Source organism: Numenius arquata, chromosome 12 (assembly GCF_964106895.1).
Source record: "Numenius arquata chromosome 12, bNumArq3.hap1.1, whole genome shotgun sequence".
Taxonomy (NCBI): Eukaryota; Metazoa; Chordata; class Aves; order Charadriiformes; family Scolopacidae; genus Numenius; species Numenius arquata.
This window is the reverse complement of record NC_133587.1, coordinates 809,347-827,408: the sequence shown is the minus strand read 5'-3', so window position 1 is coordinate 827,408 and position 18,062 is coordinate 809,347. Positions and strand designations below refer to the sequence as shown.

Genomic DNA, 18,062 nt, shown 5'->3' with positions numbered 1-18,062 from the left:
GGGATGACAGTAAGGTGACGTTTCAACGCTTACAGAAGCACTGGCCGTTTTTCTGAGGGAAGAGCTGGGAGGGAAGGACAGGCTGAGGCTGGAGGCCAATGGAAATATCCTTGAGAAAGAGGTTTTGGCCTATCTCCATTTAGTTAGCGGGCAATTTCCATCTCATAGACATGAGAAAATAATAGCATACTCGGAACAGAGTGGTTAACCAGTCAGAACTCCTAAGAAAATACCGGACCTGAATTTCATCTATCCCAAACCAAGTGAGAAAAAGTATTTTCTGAGAGTCTAAAAAGAACCATCTCTATACCTCCTGTGCATCACCAGCTCTTTTGTTTTGGCTTGTGATGATGTACAGTGATAAAAGATGCAGGACAAGTTCTCTGAAGGTGATTTCAGAGTAGGTATTACATTACCATAAGAGAAGGTTCAGAAAATTTAAAACTGGAGAAAAAGCATTTTTGTTTGTACCTTGAGATTTGGAGTGACTGGTAACAGCATTATTGCAGCCCCTGAACACTGTGACGCTTTGCTGGGGAACTGAGGAGTATTTCCAGACAAAATGAGGTGGTTTTAGGTTGCTGACATAAGGTCATTCCAGTCTCCTTCAAACATCAACTTGGAAGTTGGAACAGCATTTATGTACTGTGCACTGGGTAAAAGCAAAGCCTCACAGTGCCCCAAGTACTGTTCAAGATGAGCCTACAATGGAAACATTTTCTTGCTTCAAAGCAAGTTCCAGTTGATTCACATACTGATCATTAAACTTACACTTCACTGAAGTATCTCCCGGCTCTATAGTGTATGTGGTAAGTGGGTTTTTTTGCAGTTCCTTACTTGGAGATATCCTGGCCTCTTAGAGAAATTCATTCTCTGACCTTGAACACTTGTATAAGGATCCCAAACTGGGTCACTTACCTGGGGAATGAAGAATTTCCCCCATAAATCTATTTTTTAATGCCCAAGGTGATGCATTTAGGACCCTTGTTTATCTGGCTTTCCCTAGTTCCAGTGACGTTTCAGCGAGGCTCTCTGAGCTTTCATAGCTGCTCTGTTCTCTTACCAACCAGATTCGTTACAGGAGTTGGGGGGGGAGGGGGAGGGCAGGAGAAAGCAGCTGAATCCAAAGGCAGTGGGTTTTGGGCCGCAATGTTGGACAGAACAACTGGTTGTCAGCTCCCCAGCTGTAATTCACAACTAGTGAACGTTAATGGCTGGTGGCAGCACTGGGTTCCCAGACTGTCTTACGCAGACCAGCCCCGGTAGCCCAGCAGAGATTTGCCCTGTGGGAAACAGAACTCAAGGTTAGCACCAAAACTCCCGTCGGGTCTGGTACTTCATTCTGGATGTTGTGCCTTCGAGCACAAAGAGAACAAATACTGAGCTACGTATGAATCATCACACGCTTCAGGAAAGACACTGTCTCCCGTGGCTCTAACACCAGTTGGAAATACTTCATTAATGGTTTGGGGGTCTTACACAGACGTGTATTTGCTTTTATCACCCGACTCCTTCATTTGTCTTTTTTGTGGAAGCTCTTCTAAGTGAAGGACTAGAAGCTTCCCCCTTTCCTTGTGGCCCGACAGCCTGATGGGGTGATCCAGAGCCCCTGCACAGAAGCTTTTCTCTCTGCCCGGTCTCCCGGGGCGCTCCAGCACTTCAGCTGCAAGAATGATACAGTTCCAAAGTCATATCAAATACCAGAAAACTACAAATAGAAACACTGCACTTCACTATTAACAATTCCCATAAAATTCACAGCCTAAAACCATCAGTTTGTGTAACAGAACAAGAGCACTGAGAGAATTCCCAACATGCTGCCTCTCTCCTAGGCTTGTTCTTTCTCCAAAATCGAGTAGTAGTATACTGAAAAAACTATTAGCCAACTAATTTAATAAAACAACTGGGTAAGTGAAAGTGAAGAGCTACATTCACATTTTAATTTTGAATTTGCTTACATTTGCCTGCTGGTCCCCCAGCCTTAGAAAGCACCTTATGGTACATAAAACCCCCTCATGTCAGCATCTTCTCCCTCAAAAAATGTATCATCTCTCTGTATTTGGGACAATGTTTAAAGGCTTTATTTTGTCCTGTCATTAAAATAGAGATTTTTTGAGGCAGACTTCCTAAGTGAAAAAAAAATAGGAAAATCTGTAAATTCTGGTTTGGTGGGTTTTTTTGGTTTTCTGAAAAAGAAGCTTTTCTATGAGACACGTGGTCAGTTGCCCCTCGTTGCAGAGGTATCGGTGAGCACTGGCTGTTAACCTAGAGAAGAACTCCCTATTTTTCCCACAGAACCGGGCTAAGTTTACAGGACCCAGAAGTTAGAGAAGAACCACCCCACTTTATTATATTTACGTTCAGTGTGGTGAGAGATTAGTTTGCTTCCCCAGCTCTTCCCAAGCTGCTTTTCCAAGCGGACTTGTGCTTTAAACTGCCCCCATTCTGCTCAGCTCGGTACTCTGAAAGTAGACAGGGTAAAAAGCAGTTTTAACTTTTAATAAGCTGAGAATCAGGGTTGAAGACAATTAATCACGAAGCCCGTACTCACGGCTGAGGTTTTAGCCATCTCTGCGATACAGTGACACGCTCCAACCCAGTTTGCCTGCCCAGGAGCCCAAACACGGCTGCTCACAGGATTTCAGCCGACTGGTTCTGGCCAGGACTGAAATAGGTTCACTCTTGGGATTTCTGTCTCGTCCGTCACCAGGGATTTCTCAGGGTAATGGCTTTCACCAGCAGAGCTGCAAAAATCCCCTTTGTAGCTTGTTTTATGTACAAAGACACTTCAAAGTTTGTCATAAGAGGCTTTCCCAGTGGATGAGTTTTCAGCACAGTTTGGGTTTGGGCTGCAAACAGGTGTTTGCTTATAGGTATTTTTACTGTTCTACAAACGCAGCAAGTGCTGGGGACGAGGAACTGTTCTGTGAGAGATTCCCAACAGCACCCACGGCCCCGATCCTGCTTCTTACAGTTAGAGGGAGTTTTATCATGCCCCCCCACGGGAGAGGCCCTGTGAGTGCCAGCTTCGTTAGAAACGCACAGTAGATACAGCTGGGGACAGAAGAAAAATTGCTCTCTCCCAGAGTAAGTTGCCGAATTTTATAACTTGTACCAACTCCATCAATCTGGGACCTTTGTACAGCACCAGTCACCACCAGTCTATCACTAAGGCACTGGCTGGTGCCCGGCTGCCCTGGGGGCTGTCTCCGGATCCACGGGCCATCTCCCGTGGAATCCCCTTTGTATCTTTTGATTTTCCCGGTACATAATTTTCAACATTGGAAAATAGGGTATAACACAGAACATCCTGCATCATTTACAGGAGCATTGCCTGACGACTAATTACCAGGTGCTCAGATTCTAAAGTGATGAACATTAGTATTTCTGTGCACAGATCTGCTGGTAAAAGACAATGACCCTGCAGGTACCAGTTCCGTGCAACACGCTGGAAGGGAGTTAGCTCCAGTCCCCCTGGAGTTAGGGACACGCTCCAGGTGAAAGAAACCCTGTCCTTCAGGCCACGATCCAGAAGGGCTTTTACAGAAATGCAGCGCAGCCCTCAGGGCTCCTGCCTCCGACATCCCTCGTCCGCACGGGCATCGGCGGCTGCTCCCCACCGCTCAGAGCCCCAGCCCCTCAGGGAGCAGGACTCGGTGCTCCTGAAGCAGCCGAACCTCCGTTGAGTCTGGATTCACCTCTCCACGACACCAAAAACCCCTGGGGGAGTTTCCGCTGTTCTGCTGCCTCTCACCGGCTGCTGAACCTCCACTGACGTACAGGTTCCTTCAAGTTCTTGGGTTGAAATAAGTTACTGCAAATGCACCAGGAGCTGATTTTGAAACCACAACATCTCTACAATTTATTATTATTTTTACAAAATACCCAAAGTGATCAGACCATATTGTAGTTACTGGCTTGCCAAAGGTTACGTTTGAAAATCAAAACCATTTCTGAGTTACAGAAGTGCCAAAACCAATCTTGAACCAGGTTTGTTTGTTTTGTTGTTTGTTTTTTTTAAACCAACCCCCAGCCAACAAAACAGTTGTAAAACTTAAAACAGAACCAAGAGTTTGTGTTGGAAAGTGTTTAAAATCCAACCCACCGGATGACGCTCGAGCAGAAGCAGCCTCGTACGGCAAAGGTTTAGCTTCGGGCAAACTGGTGCCACGGGGTTCCGATGGAAATACTGACACAACCTCCACTGCAGCGATGCAAACGTGCCCTAAAACACTGGATTTGCTTTTATTAATCAAAGTGGTAGTGTTTACATTTGCAGGTATCTTACACTTCAGCATCACCACGAATACTGAGTAGAATGAGTTAAGTTTTGGCTGTAAGGTCAGAAGTTTCCAAACAGATGAAGGAGACAGAAGTGAAAAGTCCTCAATCATGAAAACAAGAAGTTCAAATAAATAAATAAAACAAAACTAGGAAATATGGGTAAGCATTAGGTTGGAATGGTTCAATTAACTGCAAATTATGGCCACTAAATTAGAGACAGAAGAAAACACAGTTACTTATTAAATAGCAAGCATTAAAGCTTTATGGTTTTGTATTTTTAAAAAAAAAAAAAAAAAGCAAGCTGTTAAAAATAAGACTTGCATTTCCCAGGCCACCAAACCGCAAGGACTAATAGAGACTAAGGAAGGCAATACTGAGACGTTAAGACACACACACTCCGTCCTGTGCAACTCAACCACATCCAAAACAACTGCCTTTTCCTCACTTTAGGGAAAAAAAAAGCATCATCCCCCGAACATTTCTGTTCATGTAAAGCTTTGGGTTTCTGCAGCTGCTGCTGTCGTACAGAGCTCTGTCTCACAGACCCTTCTCATTAGCAGAGGAAGAAGCTTATTATTTTTAATTTGTTACTGGAGGTGCTTTGTTTCTCAGCTGAGAGGTTACATTCCTCACACCACCACGGGTTTCCCCACTTAGGGACTGGTGCTCACATCGACTCCTCCCGGGCTTAGAGAGACAGGGGTTGGCACTAAATTAAAGATTTTGGCTCCTGTAACTAAAATTAAGGCTCACAACGAATTTCCTTCCCAGCACGTGTCCCTTTCCTGCCTGGAGGAAAGCCCAGCCGTGACCCACAGGCACTGGATACATTCTGAATCCGGAGGGCATCTTGTCGGTGGTGTTCTCCTACAGCTCTACTGAGTTCGGGTGGCAACTTTCTAAACCTGCAACAGGAGAGATTTTAAAAAGACAAGTAGCAGCCGCAGCTACGATTTTTAGCCGATTTAGTGTCTTCTGGAAGATCACCAGTAATTTTGAATTTAGGGAGATGGGACGGTAACTCCATCAAGTCCCCGCTCGTTAGGTAAAAATAGAGGAGGTGATTAATTGTCATTTAAAAGTTCAGCCACAGAAGCAATGAAAAATCCCAGCCCTGAACAGCTGCGGTTCTGGCTGTGAAAAAGGCGTGGGATGCCCGAAGCCAGTCTCGCCGCAGGGCCACTGCCACCGCGGGCCACCACTGTCCCCGGCTGGGCTTGGGCCAAGGATCTTCCCGAAAGAGAGTTCCCGGCGGGTGCGGGAGCTGCGGGAGCGAGGGGCTGGCGCCTGGTTTTTGTCTCTTCCCTGGTGCAGTCCCTGCAGTCGGATGTGGAGCAGCTCCGGGGTGAGTGAGGGGAGCGGGCGCTGACGATCTCGCTAACACTGTTCTAGAGGGGCTGTTACAGCTGTAATTTCTGACTGTACAAATTGTACACGTAGGTTTAGACACATGAAAAAGTAACACACTCACAGAGACATAAAACACCTAGGTATAAAATATAAAGCAGTGTAGTAGTTACTAAAATTACATGCTCTCTTATTGCTACAGTGATTTTTGCTCTTTTTCTTTTTACTGTACCACATGTTGTTCTAAGCATATAATTTGCATAAATTATTCAAGTTTAAGAAAAATCCACACATCTTCACTTTAAGCTACTTATATAGTTAATATAAAACAAAAAGGTTCTAAAGTATCTCTTTATTAAAAGAGAAATAAAAAGGTCGTTTGGGACTGGAGTTGAGTGGCCGAATCCGAGGGCAGAGCACGCCGTGTCCCCCCGCGGGGACGGGGACCCGGTCACCCAGCGGCACCGTGCCCTGCCTGTCCGCTACCGCTCTGCTCTGGCTTCAGCAAAAAGGACTATGAATGACCAAAGACTAACATTTATAATTTGTAGCAAAATTTGGTTTATGTAGAAACAAGCCATGTTTTTGCATTTGGATAGAGATTTAAATGAATTAAAGCTAAAAATTAAAAAGCACGATGCTGCAACATCTGGTCACTTGTTGAAGACCTCACTTTTAAAGTGGTTAAGTTTGCACAATTTGTACTTTTTTCTCTTTTTTTTTCTTTTTTTTTCTTTTTTTTTTTTTTTTTTACTAAACAGTATTTTTCCTTCTTTTATAAACCAGAAAAACTAAACTACAGATAAATTTTCCCTACCTTGAGCTAATGCTGCAGATAGGGTTGACAAAGCTGTACAGCGCAATCAAACATACTTACATCTTAGCTCATTGTACAGGTACAGCCATAATCAAGGCACAAAGATCTTCTACAAGTTATTTTTTTTTCAATAAAGTTGTACAAAATAATACATTTTACAGTCTGTACAAGAATAATAATCCAGCAGTAAAATAAAAAATGAGGGGAGGGAGGAGAAGAAGAGGAAGGGCCGGACTGTGAGGAGCACGGTCCAGGTGATGGTTTCTAGCAGACGGGATCGTCAGTGACAAACAGAACAGTGTGTGGGAACTCTGCCACCACAGCCCAAAGGCAGCGCCGCTCACAAGCGTCCACGGTCGTCCTTAGACCACCACGACCGGGTTAAAACCCCCTCCTGACGGGCTGCGGGCGGTGTCTGCGCTCTCTGGCTCTGCTGTAGAATTGTCAGTATTTCCGCTCAAAGCCACGTTACAGTCCGAGAACCGAACCCCAGGGTCTGTCTTCGAGCTCGGGCTGTGACTCGGCACCTTCTTTGCTCTGACGCAGCGAGTGACACAAAGTGGAGATCAGGGGTTAGAGACTACGCCCACGGCAGCGCTAAATTACCTACAGGTTTCTCTCCCCAATTCTTGTTTTACGTTTTAATTTGTTATCCCCAATTCTTTCAGGTGCTCCACATTCAGGGCTTTTAATTAATTAGTTTTTATTTCTTTTTTTTTTTTTTTTCTTTTTTCTTTTTTGTTAATAACAGTGTTAGGGAATCCTCACGGAAACGGCCTTTTAAGTGTTAGGGGCCATCTCACACTGTCCAAGGGGTACAGAAGCAAGCTTAGAAGTGCTGCTATTGTCCAGCAAGGAGAAAAAGTTGAGGGGTGCAAATCAATGGGAGATTCAAACAGTTCTCGGCCACCCTGTGTGGGCAAGGGTGGCTTCTTTCTTTTTTTTAATAAGGAATAAGGAGTCCAAAACACAGAAAAAAGTGCTCTCCATCACAACAACTCGTATTGGCGAAGGTGCATGCGCTGAATAATGTCCCGACAGTCATTGAAAACCCTCCGGATGTTCTCCGTGTCCACTGCGCAGGTGAAGTGGGGGTAGCAGTAGTGCCGTCCGTCGCCGCTCGCTGTGCTGATTCTCTGCGTAACGCGAGAGAGAGAGAGACACCGGGTTAAAACAAACCGACTGGGGAAAAAAAACATACTCTAAAAACTCAGATGAACGAAGGTTAAGACATGTTTGTGTGAGTTGTGTTTAAGTGGCAAAATGCCCAGTTTTCCGCTCTCACCTACACTGTGACATTTGAAATGATGAGAATTCTCCGGTGAGACGGTGACTGGGTACCGGGGACCGTCAGGGCTGAACGAGAGCTCAGGGCAGTGCTGCTATTTATACGCGGCTTTGGTGAATTCAGCCACCCGACTCCTGGTCGGTTGGGCCAGGAAGAAAGTGGGATTTTGGCTCCGAGGACGCGGTCTGATCCCTGCTCTGCACTTCCACAAACCCTCCCTCAAACTTTCATTTTGCTCCATTGTAAAATGAGTCTACAATTGGATTGCCGGGCTCACCACTGCAGGTAACTGCAGTAGTATTTTAAAAAAATCTATTATAGCTTCAGCCGACCAGTAATGGGAAAGATAATACGAAAAGAACATTAGTATTTTACAGACGATGCATCTTTTGATTAGTCTTTATCTTTAGAAATAACGCATGGAATAAAAATCTGGCCCCATTAATAACAGCAGTTCTCATCATTCTATTGGAGGTTTCTTAACTCTTAGCAACTCTTTTGCTCTTTAATTGTGTACTGTGTCAACAAACAAACACCCGAAGAGCCGCCAACAAACAGCAGTGGAGCTTTAAACAGAAGAGCGGTTTATGCAGCGGGGACGTGAAATGTAAACAACACAAAAAGGGACAGCATTTTGCAGCAGCAGAAGCTTGTATTTGAGCTTGTATTTGAGAAGAACCACGTAAGAAATACTGAAAGAAAGGAAATACTTACAAGAAACTCATCTCTAATAAAATACTTGGCCCTTGTAACTCTGGGATCCTCACCAGGCTCTGGTGTTGCTGGTTAATAATAAAATAAGTATCTCATTAAAACAGATGGTTTTGGTGATAACACCTAAAATCATAACTTCTGTTTTCTGCTCACACACTTTGCAAAACTGACTACAAGATAAACCAAACGGTAACCTATTATTTATTTAAACCACCAAGGATTTAAACCACCAAAGGGATATTGCGGTGCCCATGGCACCGGGCATTTGCCAGGAGAGAAGTGACCACAGGAATGGCCGGGAAGGCAGGGGAGTGTTTGTGACCGCGCTGGGGCTACACCAGCAAAGGCACGGAGCTTTGGCACGATTAAATTATTAATATATTAAATGTACAATAGACAGGATTCTCTCGTTATTAATACCTAACATTTAACATTACGGTTTGGCTGAAAGACAATGAATGTTACATCTACCCAAGAGTTTTCAAGTCTTAGCTGAAATTACCAAAACCATTACAAATGTGATTTAACAAGGAAATGATAAAATGCCAATAAAACTTAGAGATCTTACCATCATCTGGTGTAGTGTAGCGAGCAAATTCTGGAAAGTAGTCTTCAATTTTAGATTTCCCTGCCAAAACCTTCTCTGCTAGCAAATCTTGTTTATTCAGGAAAAGAATTACTGAAATGGTCCGTAGCCACCTGCAGAGAAGGGGAAGGGAAAGCTGGGATCAGGCGTGAAACAGAGACCTCGGCCGGTGCTGGAGACAAGTCACAGGGCACACCAGCAATTCGGAAAGGTCCCCTTAACGCTTGGCCAGTGTGATTTCGGGTGTACACCCCGGGGTTGGTGCTTTGGTGTGGTACCAGTGTGTCACTGGTGTGTCACTGGTGTGGTACCAGTGTGTTCTCAGCACTGTCCCAGTCCACATCTAAACCACGGCGCTGTATGAGCTGCCATGAAGAAAATGACCTCTCTCCTGGCCAGGCCCAGTACCTGAGTCCCGACTGCAGTATGGGTCGGGATCACTAATTAACCTGATACGAACGGTGAAACTCCCACCACAGACCTGTTGTTCCAGATACTCTTGAAGAGGTTTAGTGCTTCTTGAAGCCGATTGGTCTGGTTGTCCTCTCGTATAACCATGTTGTAGCTACTGCTCGCCACCACAAATATGATCGCAGTCACATCTAAACCAAGAAATACCCACCGGTTAACACCACGCTTCACAAGAAACATCCAGGAATCCCCCCCCCAACAAAATATGCAGAGAACTATTTTATAAAACAAACATAAATTCCAATCGTACCATTAAAACACTGGATCCATTTTCGGCGCTCATCTCGCTGCCCTCCAACATCAAACATACTAAGGAAAAAACCATAAATTGAGTCAGAACACATTTTGTGTTTGGGCTTTTCTTCCCCCAAATGCAAACAGAAAATGCACGAAATTTTAGGACTTTCACGTCATAGAAGCTAAAAGGAACTGAGGTTTATGAGAACCCGAGCAGGTATCAGTGCACCAACACCCGCACACAGAGCTCTCATCACAAACACAACTGCCTTTGCTTTCACCAACCCCTGAAGGTACAGACTCTGGCGTACACGCCCTGCAGATTCACTGTCACCCTTAGACGCAACGACATTAAAAAAGACCCCACAACAAGTCATTTGCAGAAACAAGTATCACAGATCTAAAGTCAACAAGACCAGACTAAAACTCAGCATTCTATTAAAAAAAAAAAAAAGGGAAAAATAAGGATACTTACTGAAAATTTACTTTATCCACCTGAAACTTGGTTTCAAAAATTCCTGATGTCAAAACTCTGCATCTGAGAAGATCCTGGAGCAGAAAGGGAAAGTCATGGGTTACACAGACACCGCACAATTCTCCTTGTACCCAGCGGCAGAAATACCCCTTTACCCTGCGCTGGCAGAGGTGGGGACAGGCCCCGCGGAGCTGCAGTCACGGCTCTGATGGTGAACACGTGTGCACACGCGTGGGCGTGCTCAGCATTGAAAGAACATACATGTCGACCAGGGGGCTGTAAGGGCCGGGCACAGGGGCCAGTTCCAGCTGGGGTCTGTGAACCGCCCCAGGGAGCCCCAGGGCTCTGCCCCAGCCCCTCGGCGCTTGGCCACCAAAACAAGTGTCTAAGTCTCAAAACTTTCCATTTTCTCCTTCAAAGGCCTGGCAGTTCAACCACTTAAATCTTACAAGAATTGGGCTTTTCAAAGATAAATTTGAAATCTGCTGTAGAGACCAAAATGATAATCGGAAGTTGTGAGCTACGAACAATTGAAATTGCTGTCAGCGCCTCAAAACCCTATCAAACCCAACCCGCACTGGCTTCTCCTTAGTGTGTGCCGCAGAGAGAGCCAGACCCAGCGCCGAGCGGGTCGTTATCCAGCAGCCCCTGATGGGATGGGCTGCAGAGAGTGCACAGGCCACATACAACCACCTACAAACCACCACCCTGAATTCAACTGCAGCCTCTACAATTTAGGGCTGGAAGTTTTGGTTCTTCACGATGGGTCTAAACAGCAGATAAATCGTAACACTCGCAGAGACATCATCACACGAGCAGAACAGACCCAAAGAACAATTCTCTGCCCCATAAAAGCTGTTCTCAGCACCAGGTACCAAACTGGTCAGTCACAGTCAAACCCACACAAATCCAAAGGTTAGACCAGGCTGTTCAATCATTAAACACAATGGCTACATTTCAACGTCACTTTTCTGACAGTAAATTATTGTTGTCTGGCTACTTTAATACTCGTATTGAAAGATGTATCTTAACATTGCTCTAACTCATGTTTGAGACAGTTTGAAATTCCAAATGCCCCAGCAAAGAGAAGGAAATTTGGAGAACTGGACTCTGGAGCTCCGTGTCTCCGGAAATCAATACAGGTATGATGTTAAAAAAAAAAAAAAAAAAAAAAGAAGAGAAAAAAGCAGTCACCCGCCTTAAGGGGGAAAAAAAAAGGGAAGTGATTTGATTATTGCACTCAGGGGCTCTTTTAGGAGAAAGCTGGAATATCCCAGGGGATAAACCCAACGGGGCCCATTTACAGTGTGCCGGGGGCAGCCAGCGGTCCCTGGTCCCAACACGCACCGTGAGCACTTACTGGCACCCGCAGAGGTAAAGGTACGTAACTATACGTACTTACAATACATATACTTTACTTATTATACTTATTATTTACTTACAGTACGTATACTTTACTTTACTTAGCAAGTAAAGTGTAAGTACTAAGTATAAGTAAATGCAAGTCAAACTCCCTCCTGACGCCCTGAGCCCCCAGTATAAAACTCATTCCTGTTTTGAAGTTTCATGTCTGAAAATTAGTTCCTCCAAATTTCAAATATAATAACCTGTATTTTTAGCATTTTGTTTCTTGAAAATGGAATTACTTCAGTGATAAAAATCCTCATTTATAAAAAACCTCAGATTTTTAGAAGGATGAATGATTAATTTATTCTTGAACAACTTTAAAGGATACAAACTGTCCTCTCCCATCAACACTGTCTGCAAAAGCTTAGGGACATTAATACGTCTTTTGGTAATTTACCTACAGAAGTATGCCAGATGCTTAATTGCATTATTTATGGCCAGGAAGTTAGGAACATACATGTGATTTTGGATTAGGGGTTTGGTCCTAAAAAGATCTTCCGATTATCTGTAACAAAATAAAAACTACAGTTTCTATTCTGATAAAAAAAAAAGAATCTTCTAACAAGGTTATTTTTACAAAATCTGGTTTCCAGAGGGGCTGAGGGGCCACCAACCACCTCTGCATCAAAGGAAGGGCGGGAGAGTCATCCAGCAAAGAGGCAGAACGCTGCAAATCCCTCACCCCAAGGGGTACTGGAGTTCCCAGCAGCGCGGGGGGGTCCTGGGTCCCGGCAGGTCTTCGTTTCACAGTATGTTTACACAGGTGAACATCATCTCATTTCAAGTGATAAAGTGATTTTTACTGGAATTCTGAATAACTACAGTACACGGTAATGCCTGAGTTAGCGTCAGTTAGATAATTAGTGAGACAGTTATCCTCAAAGATGGAGAGATAAACTGTGTAATCTCTTAATGAAGTTGTGCTTACCTGGTCAGATGGCGTGTACTCGTTTTGTTTGACGATGTCAATCTTGTCTAGAAAACTGGGGAGAAGAAAGAAAAAGCGTGACTTGTCATTCTCCAGTTCCAGCAGCCACCCAAGGCCTCGGTGTTTTGGTGGATTTTCACGTGCTCCTGCTCATTCCAACACTCCATGGGACGAGGGATGAGGACGTGCATCTCCGGCGGCTCCCAGCAGAGGGCCGGACCCCCGGGCTCATTCCCGGTCCCTCAGCTCCTTCCAGCCCCCCCCCCCCTTCAGCTTAGGTCATTTTTTCAGATAACTGGTACAATACAATGTGCCACTGCCAGCAGTAAGCAATGGCTCAGATGAATTCCCTACATGTCATTTTCCTGAAAGTAAGGTGAATATTTTTAAAATTTGATCACCCCTATAATTCATTTAAATAAACAAAATCCCCAAACCCATTTCATGACAAGTTCAGTTAACGAGAGGGAATACTGATATTCCTGTCAATTGTTGGTACCAGCTTTTCAGTTTACCTTCTGGAGGAGTAGCAGGAGTGGGCCAAAAAGAAGTATAAAAAGACAGATTTTATTCCAATTCATTAGGCATTACCTGACGAGACTATCCCGCGGTCTTTAAAATCTTTTTATCCATTAACTGTAACCTTCTACTTATCCTTCCCTTCAACGTGAAGAGCAGAGCCCCCAGGGCCCCGATGTGTTCCCTGCCTGTTGGGGTGCCGGTCCCCCCCGGGGCTGCCCTTGGGGTGCCCACGCCACGGCCCAGCGCTGCCATTTACTGTCATTACTGGGACAGAGCAACGCTTCTGCAGTCACAGCTCTACCCGTAACGTTAACATTAATCACAGCCTTAACACCAATAAACGTTAAGTTTTCCCTTTAAATTCCTGTGCATTAACTCTTCTCTTTACTAAGCAGGAACCACAAAGAAAAGGGAGTGTTCGCTCCCGATCCCCGCACAGGGGCAGTCCGTAGGTTCGCGGGAGCGCACTAACTGCGGGCACAGGCGGCAATTTAAAGGGGGGGAAAGGGGAAAAGCCGGATCCCAGATTCACAAACCAGAGCTGACCCCCGGGAGGGTCCCAGCCCTCGGTCCCACTGACCCTCAGGGGCCGACGAGGAGCGGGGCAGCAGGAAAAATAACTGTATGTTTTAACAGTGGCTCCGGTGTAATGCCCTTTGCACCAGGAAGGAGATGATCAGCTTGATTCAGAGAGAAATTAGAAGTAATTTTTGTTTAGTCTCAATTACGGAATTTTAAACGCATCAAAATGTATCTTAGCAAGCATGCTCCTAAAAACATGAGACAGAGCGTGGAGATCCATTTCCATCCCGAACGGGGACCTGGAGACAGATGGACAAGGATAAAATCAATGACAGATTGTGCTCTGCAACTTGCAAACTGGATTGTTTCCTTGTCTCTTCCAGGTTGTGAAGTCATTTTATTTTTATTTTTTTAATCCAAAGGAAGAGCAGCACAGTTGAGTGCACAGCGGATGTTAAACGCGTACAGCAATCACGAATTCCAACTAGTACGAGCGTTTCCACATGACACGGCAACCGTGTGGCAGTTTCACAAGTTGGAGGACGCTTGAAAATCATGAAGCTCCAGAGCTGGTGGGGACCCGGCCCCACACTCACCTCCCCACAACCTCCACCCAGGCTCCACAGCAGGCGGGGTTTTGCTTTTGCTTTTTGTTTTGTTCTGTTTTTAAACACTCTGCTAATCAGCTTAATGGATTTTGGAAACTGACAATTAGAAAATAACAACAAGATATTGCTAAAACCTGGAACTGAAAGTACAAACCTCTTACTGTTGTTTATGCAGACTATTCTTAGGCCCATGATTTCCTTGAAAAACAGCCGGCAGCGGAGCGGCAGCAGCACTGTACGAGACGGATTCCAGCAGCCGTGTCCATGCCAGGTAAAACAAGCCCGAATGGAATAAACATTTCTAACTTCCCCCCCCAGACAAGCTCCAACACTGGGTAACATCTGACACTGGTGACAAGGCTCTTCAGAAGGAAAATCTGTCGCCGTGAGACTGACCCAAACCCACCCGCTTTTGGGGAAAACGGAGCGACACGTGAAATGAGGGTCCCTCCCGTGCCTTTTCCCACAGGTCTGCTCTGGCAACCTCAGAAGGGGCTAAAGACATTAAAAAACCGTTTGATTTTTTGCTCAAACATAAAGAAAGGGGATTATTCTTTCAGTTGGTCAACTGTAAAATAACTGTCTGTAAGGAGAAAAGAGCAGCAGGAACTCGATCTGGCCCGATACCTCTGCAATCAGGAGCGGGAGAGTTCGGAGACCAATACACCACGTTCAGAGACTCCGGGTCAACCTTAGTCAAGACCAAATAATTTATCCAGAGAATTAAACCGATAATCGAGTCAGATGAGAACAAAGCATAATTCCAAATAAAAACAAATTCACCATCATTAAATTCTATTTTTAATTCTCATTATGCCCTACCCAAAACCCGAGCGCTGCCGGGGCTGTGCTCGCTGCCGGCAGGGGCTGTGCCCCACGGCAGGTCCCCCCCTACGGATCAGCCACCGTTTCACAGGGAGACAGGGAAGTGACCTTGGGGAAACAATTCAAATAAAACTGTCAAACCACAAAATCCAATTTTATACTGCGAGCAAGTCCTGCACCAAGTTACAAAGTCAGTTTTTCTCTTCTGTAAAATTTTCCCAGCGATTCCATGGGAAAGCTCTTTTCCAGAAAGCGACTCATTCATCCCGCATCGCTGCCAGGTCTCACCTCGGGCCAGACTCTGGACACGACTAAGTAACAGCATCGGTTCTTGCTCTGCAAAATACTGTCACTTGGTATAAGGAGCTTCTGCCTGCGTTACGAAACGCTGACACTGCTATGACATGTTAAAGCCTTCAGGTCCTTTGCAGTCAGCGCCGCGGGAGAAGCAGCAGCAGACGGGTCCCCGAGATATTAAAATGAAAGGTATTAATAAAAATTTTAAACAATCTGAAATAAAAAATGTGCTTGATTTTTGGGCCCCTTTCTTCAGCTTGTGGAAGGAAAAACATGGGTGAAATGTTTTGGACAAATCTTTGTGAAGAATCAAGTGCCTCTAGTTTTCGGGGGTGTGCTCAGGAGCCAGGCTTCCCCCGAGACACAGCAGCGTTCTGCAATGCCTGCACCCCAAGTCACTGTCACACACCTACCCCCCAATTACCTCCAAATTTTTAATAAGCCTATTATGTCAAACATGTCCCTGTTTTCAGATGAAGATACATGCCAGTTACCCATTATGCTGGAGCTCTTTCATCCAGAGTGAGGTTTTTACCCCTCCGTGGGGTTATTTCCAGCCCGGGAACGGCCCCTTTTCCCACCCAACAGGTAACACTAAAATCCTCCCCCCGGCCATGAGAAACAGCCCCACTTCACTTCCCCGGGGGGTGAAATCAGCATCTCTTGACAGCCTCTTCGATAAACACCAACTTGAAATTTTACTCGTGATCTGACGAAACGGTTGCCAGAGAAGAATGGGTTTTGGTTTGTGAAGAGCTTTTGTTTCCAGGCTGGGACGGACCCACAACACACCTCGCTTTGGAGAGCTTCGCTGCCAGCAGGTTATTTTTTCTTGTCAAGTCATAACCTGAATTTGTACACAAAATATCTCACCTAAGAGACACATTAAGATCTCATCTTTAGTGTCAGCAAGACACTGCAAATCAAGAATCCAAAATTTCAACCCCAACTAAACACAGCATTTGTTTATAGCTCCTAACGCTCCACAGCGGTGCTGGAGCCCCGCGGTTGTGAAGTTTCTTGCCTCTGGAAGCCTGGAGGTATTTTACAGCCAGTAAATCACGCTCACGGCTCCCGCTGCCTCCATCCCTGCTCCGCCATCGCACCCCACATTAACCCTGCTTCTGGGGGGGCACACGGGGAGCACCTTCACTGCCCAGAGCCCCCCGAGTCAGTGGAAATGGAATTTTCATTTCCTCCGAGTCATGTGTTTTTATCATGTTATTACTAAGAATCAACCAGAATATTACTAAGAGAATTATCAAGATTTTACTAAGAATTCAAGTTGTTTTTACCCTGAGCACCTATAAACCCATCTTTACAATTCAGGTTTTTGTGTCCAAGAAGAAATTAGTATTTGTTTACTGACCTTCCTAAAGGCCAAACTGTGCAAATGCCCAGCAGATTTTCATTTCTTTATCTATACCCTCTCAGGACGACAACACTAACCCAAGGCTCCCTAAAGCAGTTTTAAGCTGAAATTTAACTCAACATTAATAGTTGATAAACAAGGGTGTATTTGTTGTTTCTCAGAACGGTCCACGCTTCACTTCTACGTGAGTCCCTTTCCAGTCCTTGCCATAACCCTTTGTGTCGTTCAGTGAGAGCTCTCTGAGGGCTGAACTGTTGGATAAATTCTCTCTGAACAGCCCACGGCTGCACCGCTCCCCCCGACGGGCCACCGGGCAGGGGACGGGGGCAACCCATCCCTGCCACGGTGACACCCGCTTCTTTTACATTTGGGCTCCTCTATTTCCCGAGGGCAACGATACAGGAAAGAGGCACATGAAAAAAGCAAAGATTCAATCTGCTGGTGTTCATGCTCTCCTGCAAACACGGGCAGTTCCTGAAACCAAACTTGTCAGCCTTTGCCTCAAAATGAAGTTAAAAATCAAAATTGGGACATTAGTAGACTTCTTGTTTTGTTTTGTCTTTAAAGATAGACTGATATCGTCTATGTTTTGCAAAGGTGGGGTTTTTACTGTTAAGGGAGTCACAGGGAGGTGCCGCAACCGTGTTACTGGATGACTGAAAATATTCAGAAAGGCACAGCTCTTTTTCCCCCTAAACAAAACTGAAACAAGGAGAGAGAAAAGAAATCCATCAAAACCTTAGCAATGACTTTAACTACTTCACAAAGAAAATTAAGGGGGAAGAAAAAAAAAAGCTTTTAGAGGCAGGCACACGGAGACAGCAGTGTACCAAACAGAGCCCTGTATTCCGTGTAACACCGTCTCACACACGGCACTCCCGGGACGGAACTCTGCACGTCCGTTCTCAGACACGAGGACCCCGGTCAAACCAGTTTTGTACTGGAAATGAACTTCAAAACGTCGTGCAAGTCCCCAGCAGAAGTAACCAAAAGACGACTCTTTAGAAAACTTCCCCAAGAAGCTGCAAATATTTTACTTCCCATTTGAAGTGAGCCGATCGTTATGATTTCCTTATCAGACAGGAAGATGTAAAGCCCCCCTGGAGCCGAGAGTTTTAATCACAGACGGCGTTAAGGTGCCCGTGTGGCCCCCATTGGGGACCTCGGCGCATTCCAGCCGCCGGGAGGCGGAGGGGCACCACGGCCCTCCTTTTGCAGCAAATAATGCGAAAGCTGCAAAGTATGACTCCATGGATTTGGAATCAGCTTGTGGTAATCAAGGTTACAGCTCCTTATATGGTGCGGAGAACGTGGAGCGCGCACAAAAAATAGAGTATTAGACCTAGGGGGGTCTAACGAACC

General features: G+C 45.3%; 1 protein-coding gene across 3 annotated transcripts in view; it reads right to left on the bottom strand.

Moving 5' to 3' along the window:
* Positions 1-6,389: 6,389 nt before the first annotated feature.
* The window catches only part of GNAS (GNAS complex locus), a 122,780-nt gene continuing 111,107 nt past the window's right edge, over positions 6,390-18,062 (bottom strand). For all 3 annotated transcript variants that reach the window (XM_074157540.1, XM_074157542.1, XM_074157541.1), the window contains 7 exons: positions 12,555-12,609; positions 10,220-10,293; positions 9,758-9,816; positions 9,518-9,638; positions 9,019-9,149; positions 8,451-8,518; positions 6,390-7,584 (listed from right to left, as the gene is read on the bottom strand). In XM_074157540.1, coding sequence (XP_074013641.1) covers positions 7,438-7,584; positions 8,451-8,518; positions 9,019-9,149; positions 9,518-9,638; positions 9,758-9,816; positions 10,220-10,293; positions 12,555-12,609 — 655 coding nt within the window. In that variant the 3' untranslated portion in view covers positions 6,390-7,437. The remainder of the gene's footprint in view (positions 7,585-8,450; positions 8,519-9,018; positions 9,150-9,517; positions 9,639-9,757; positions 9,817-10,219; positions 10,294-12,554; positions 12,610-18,062) is intronic.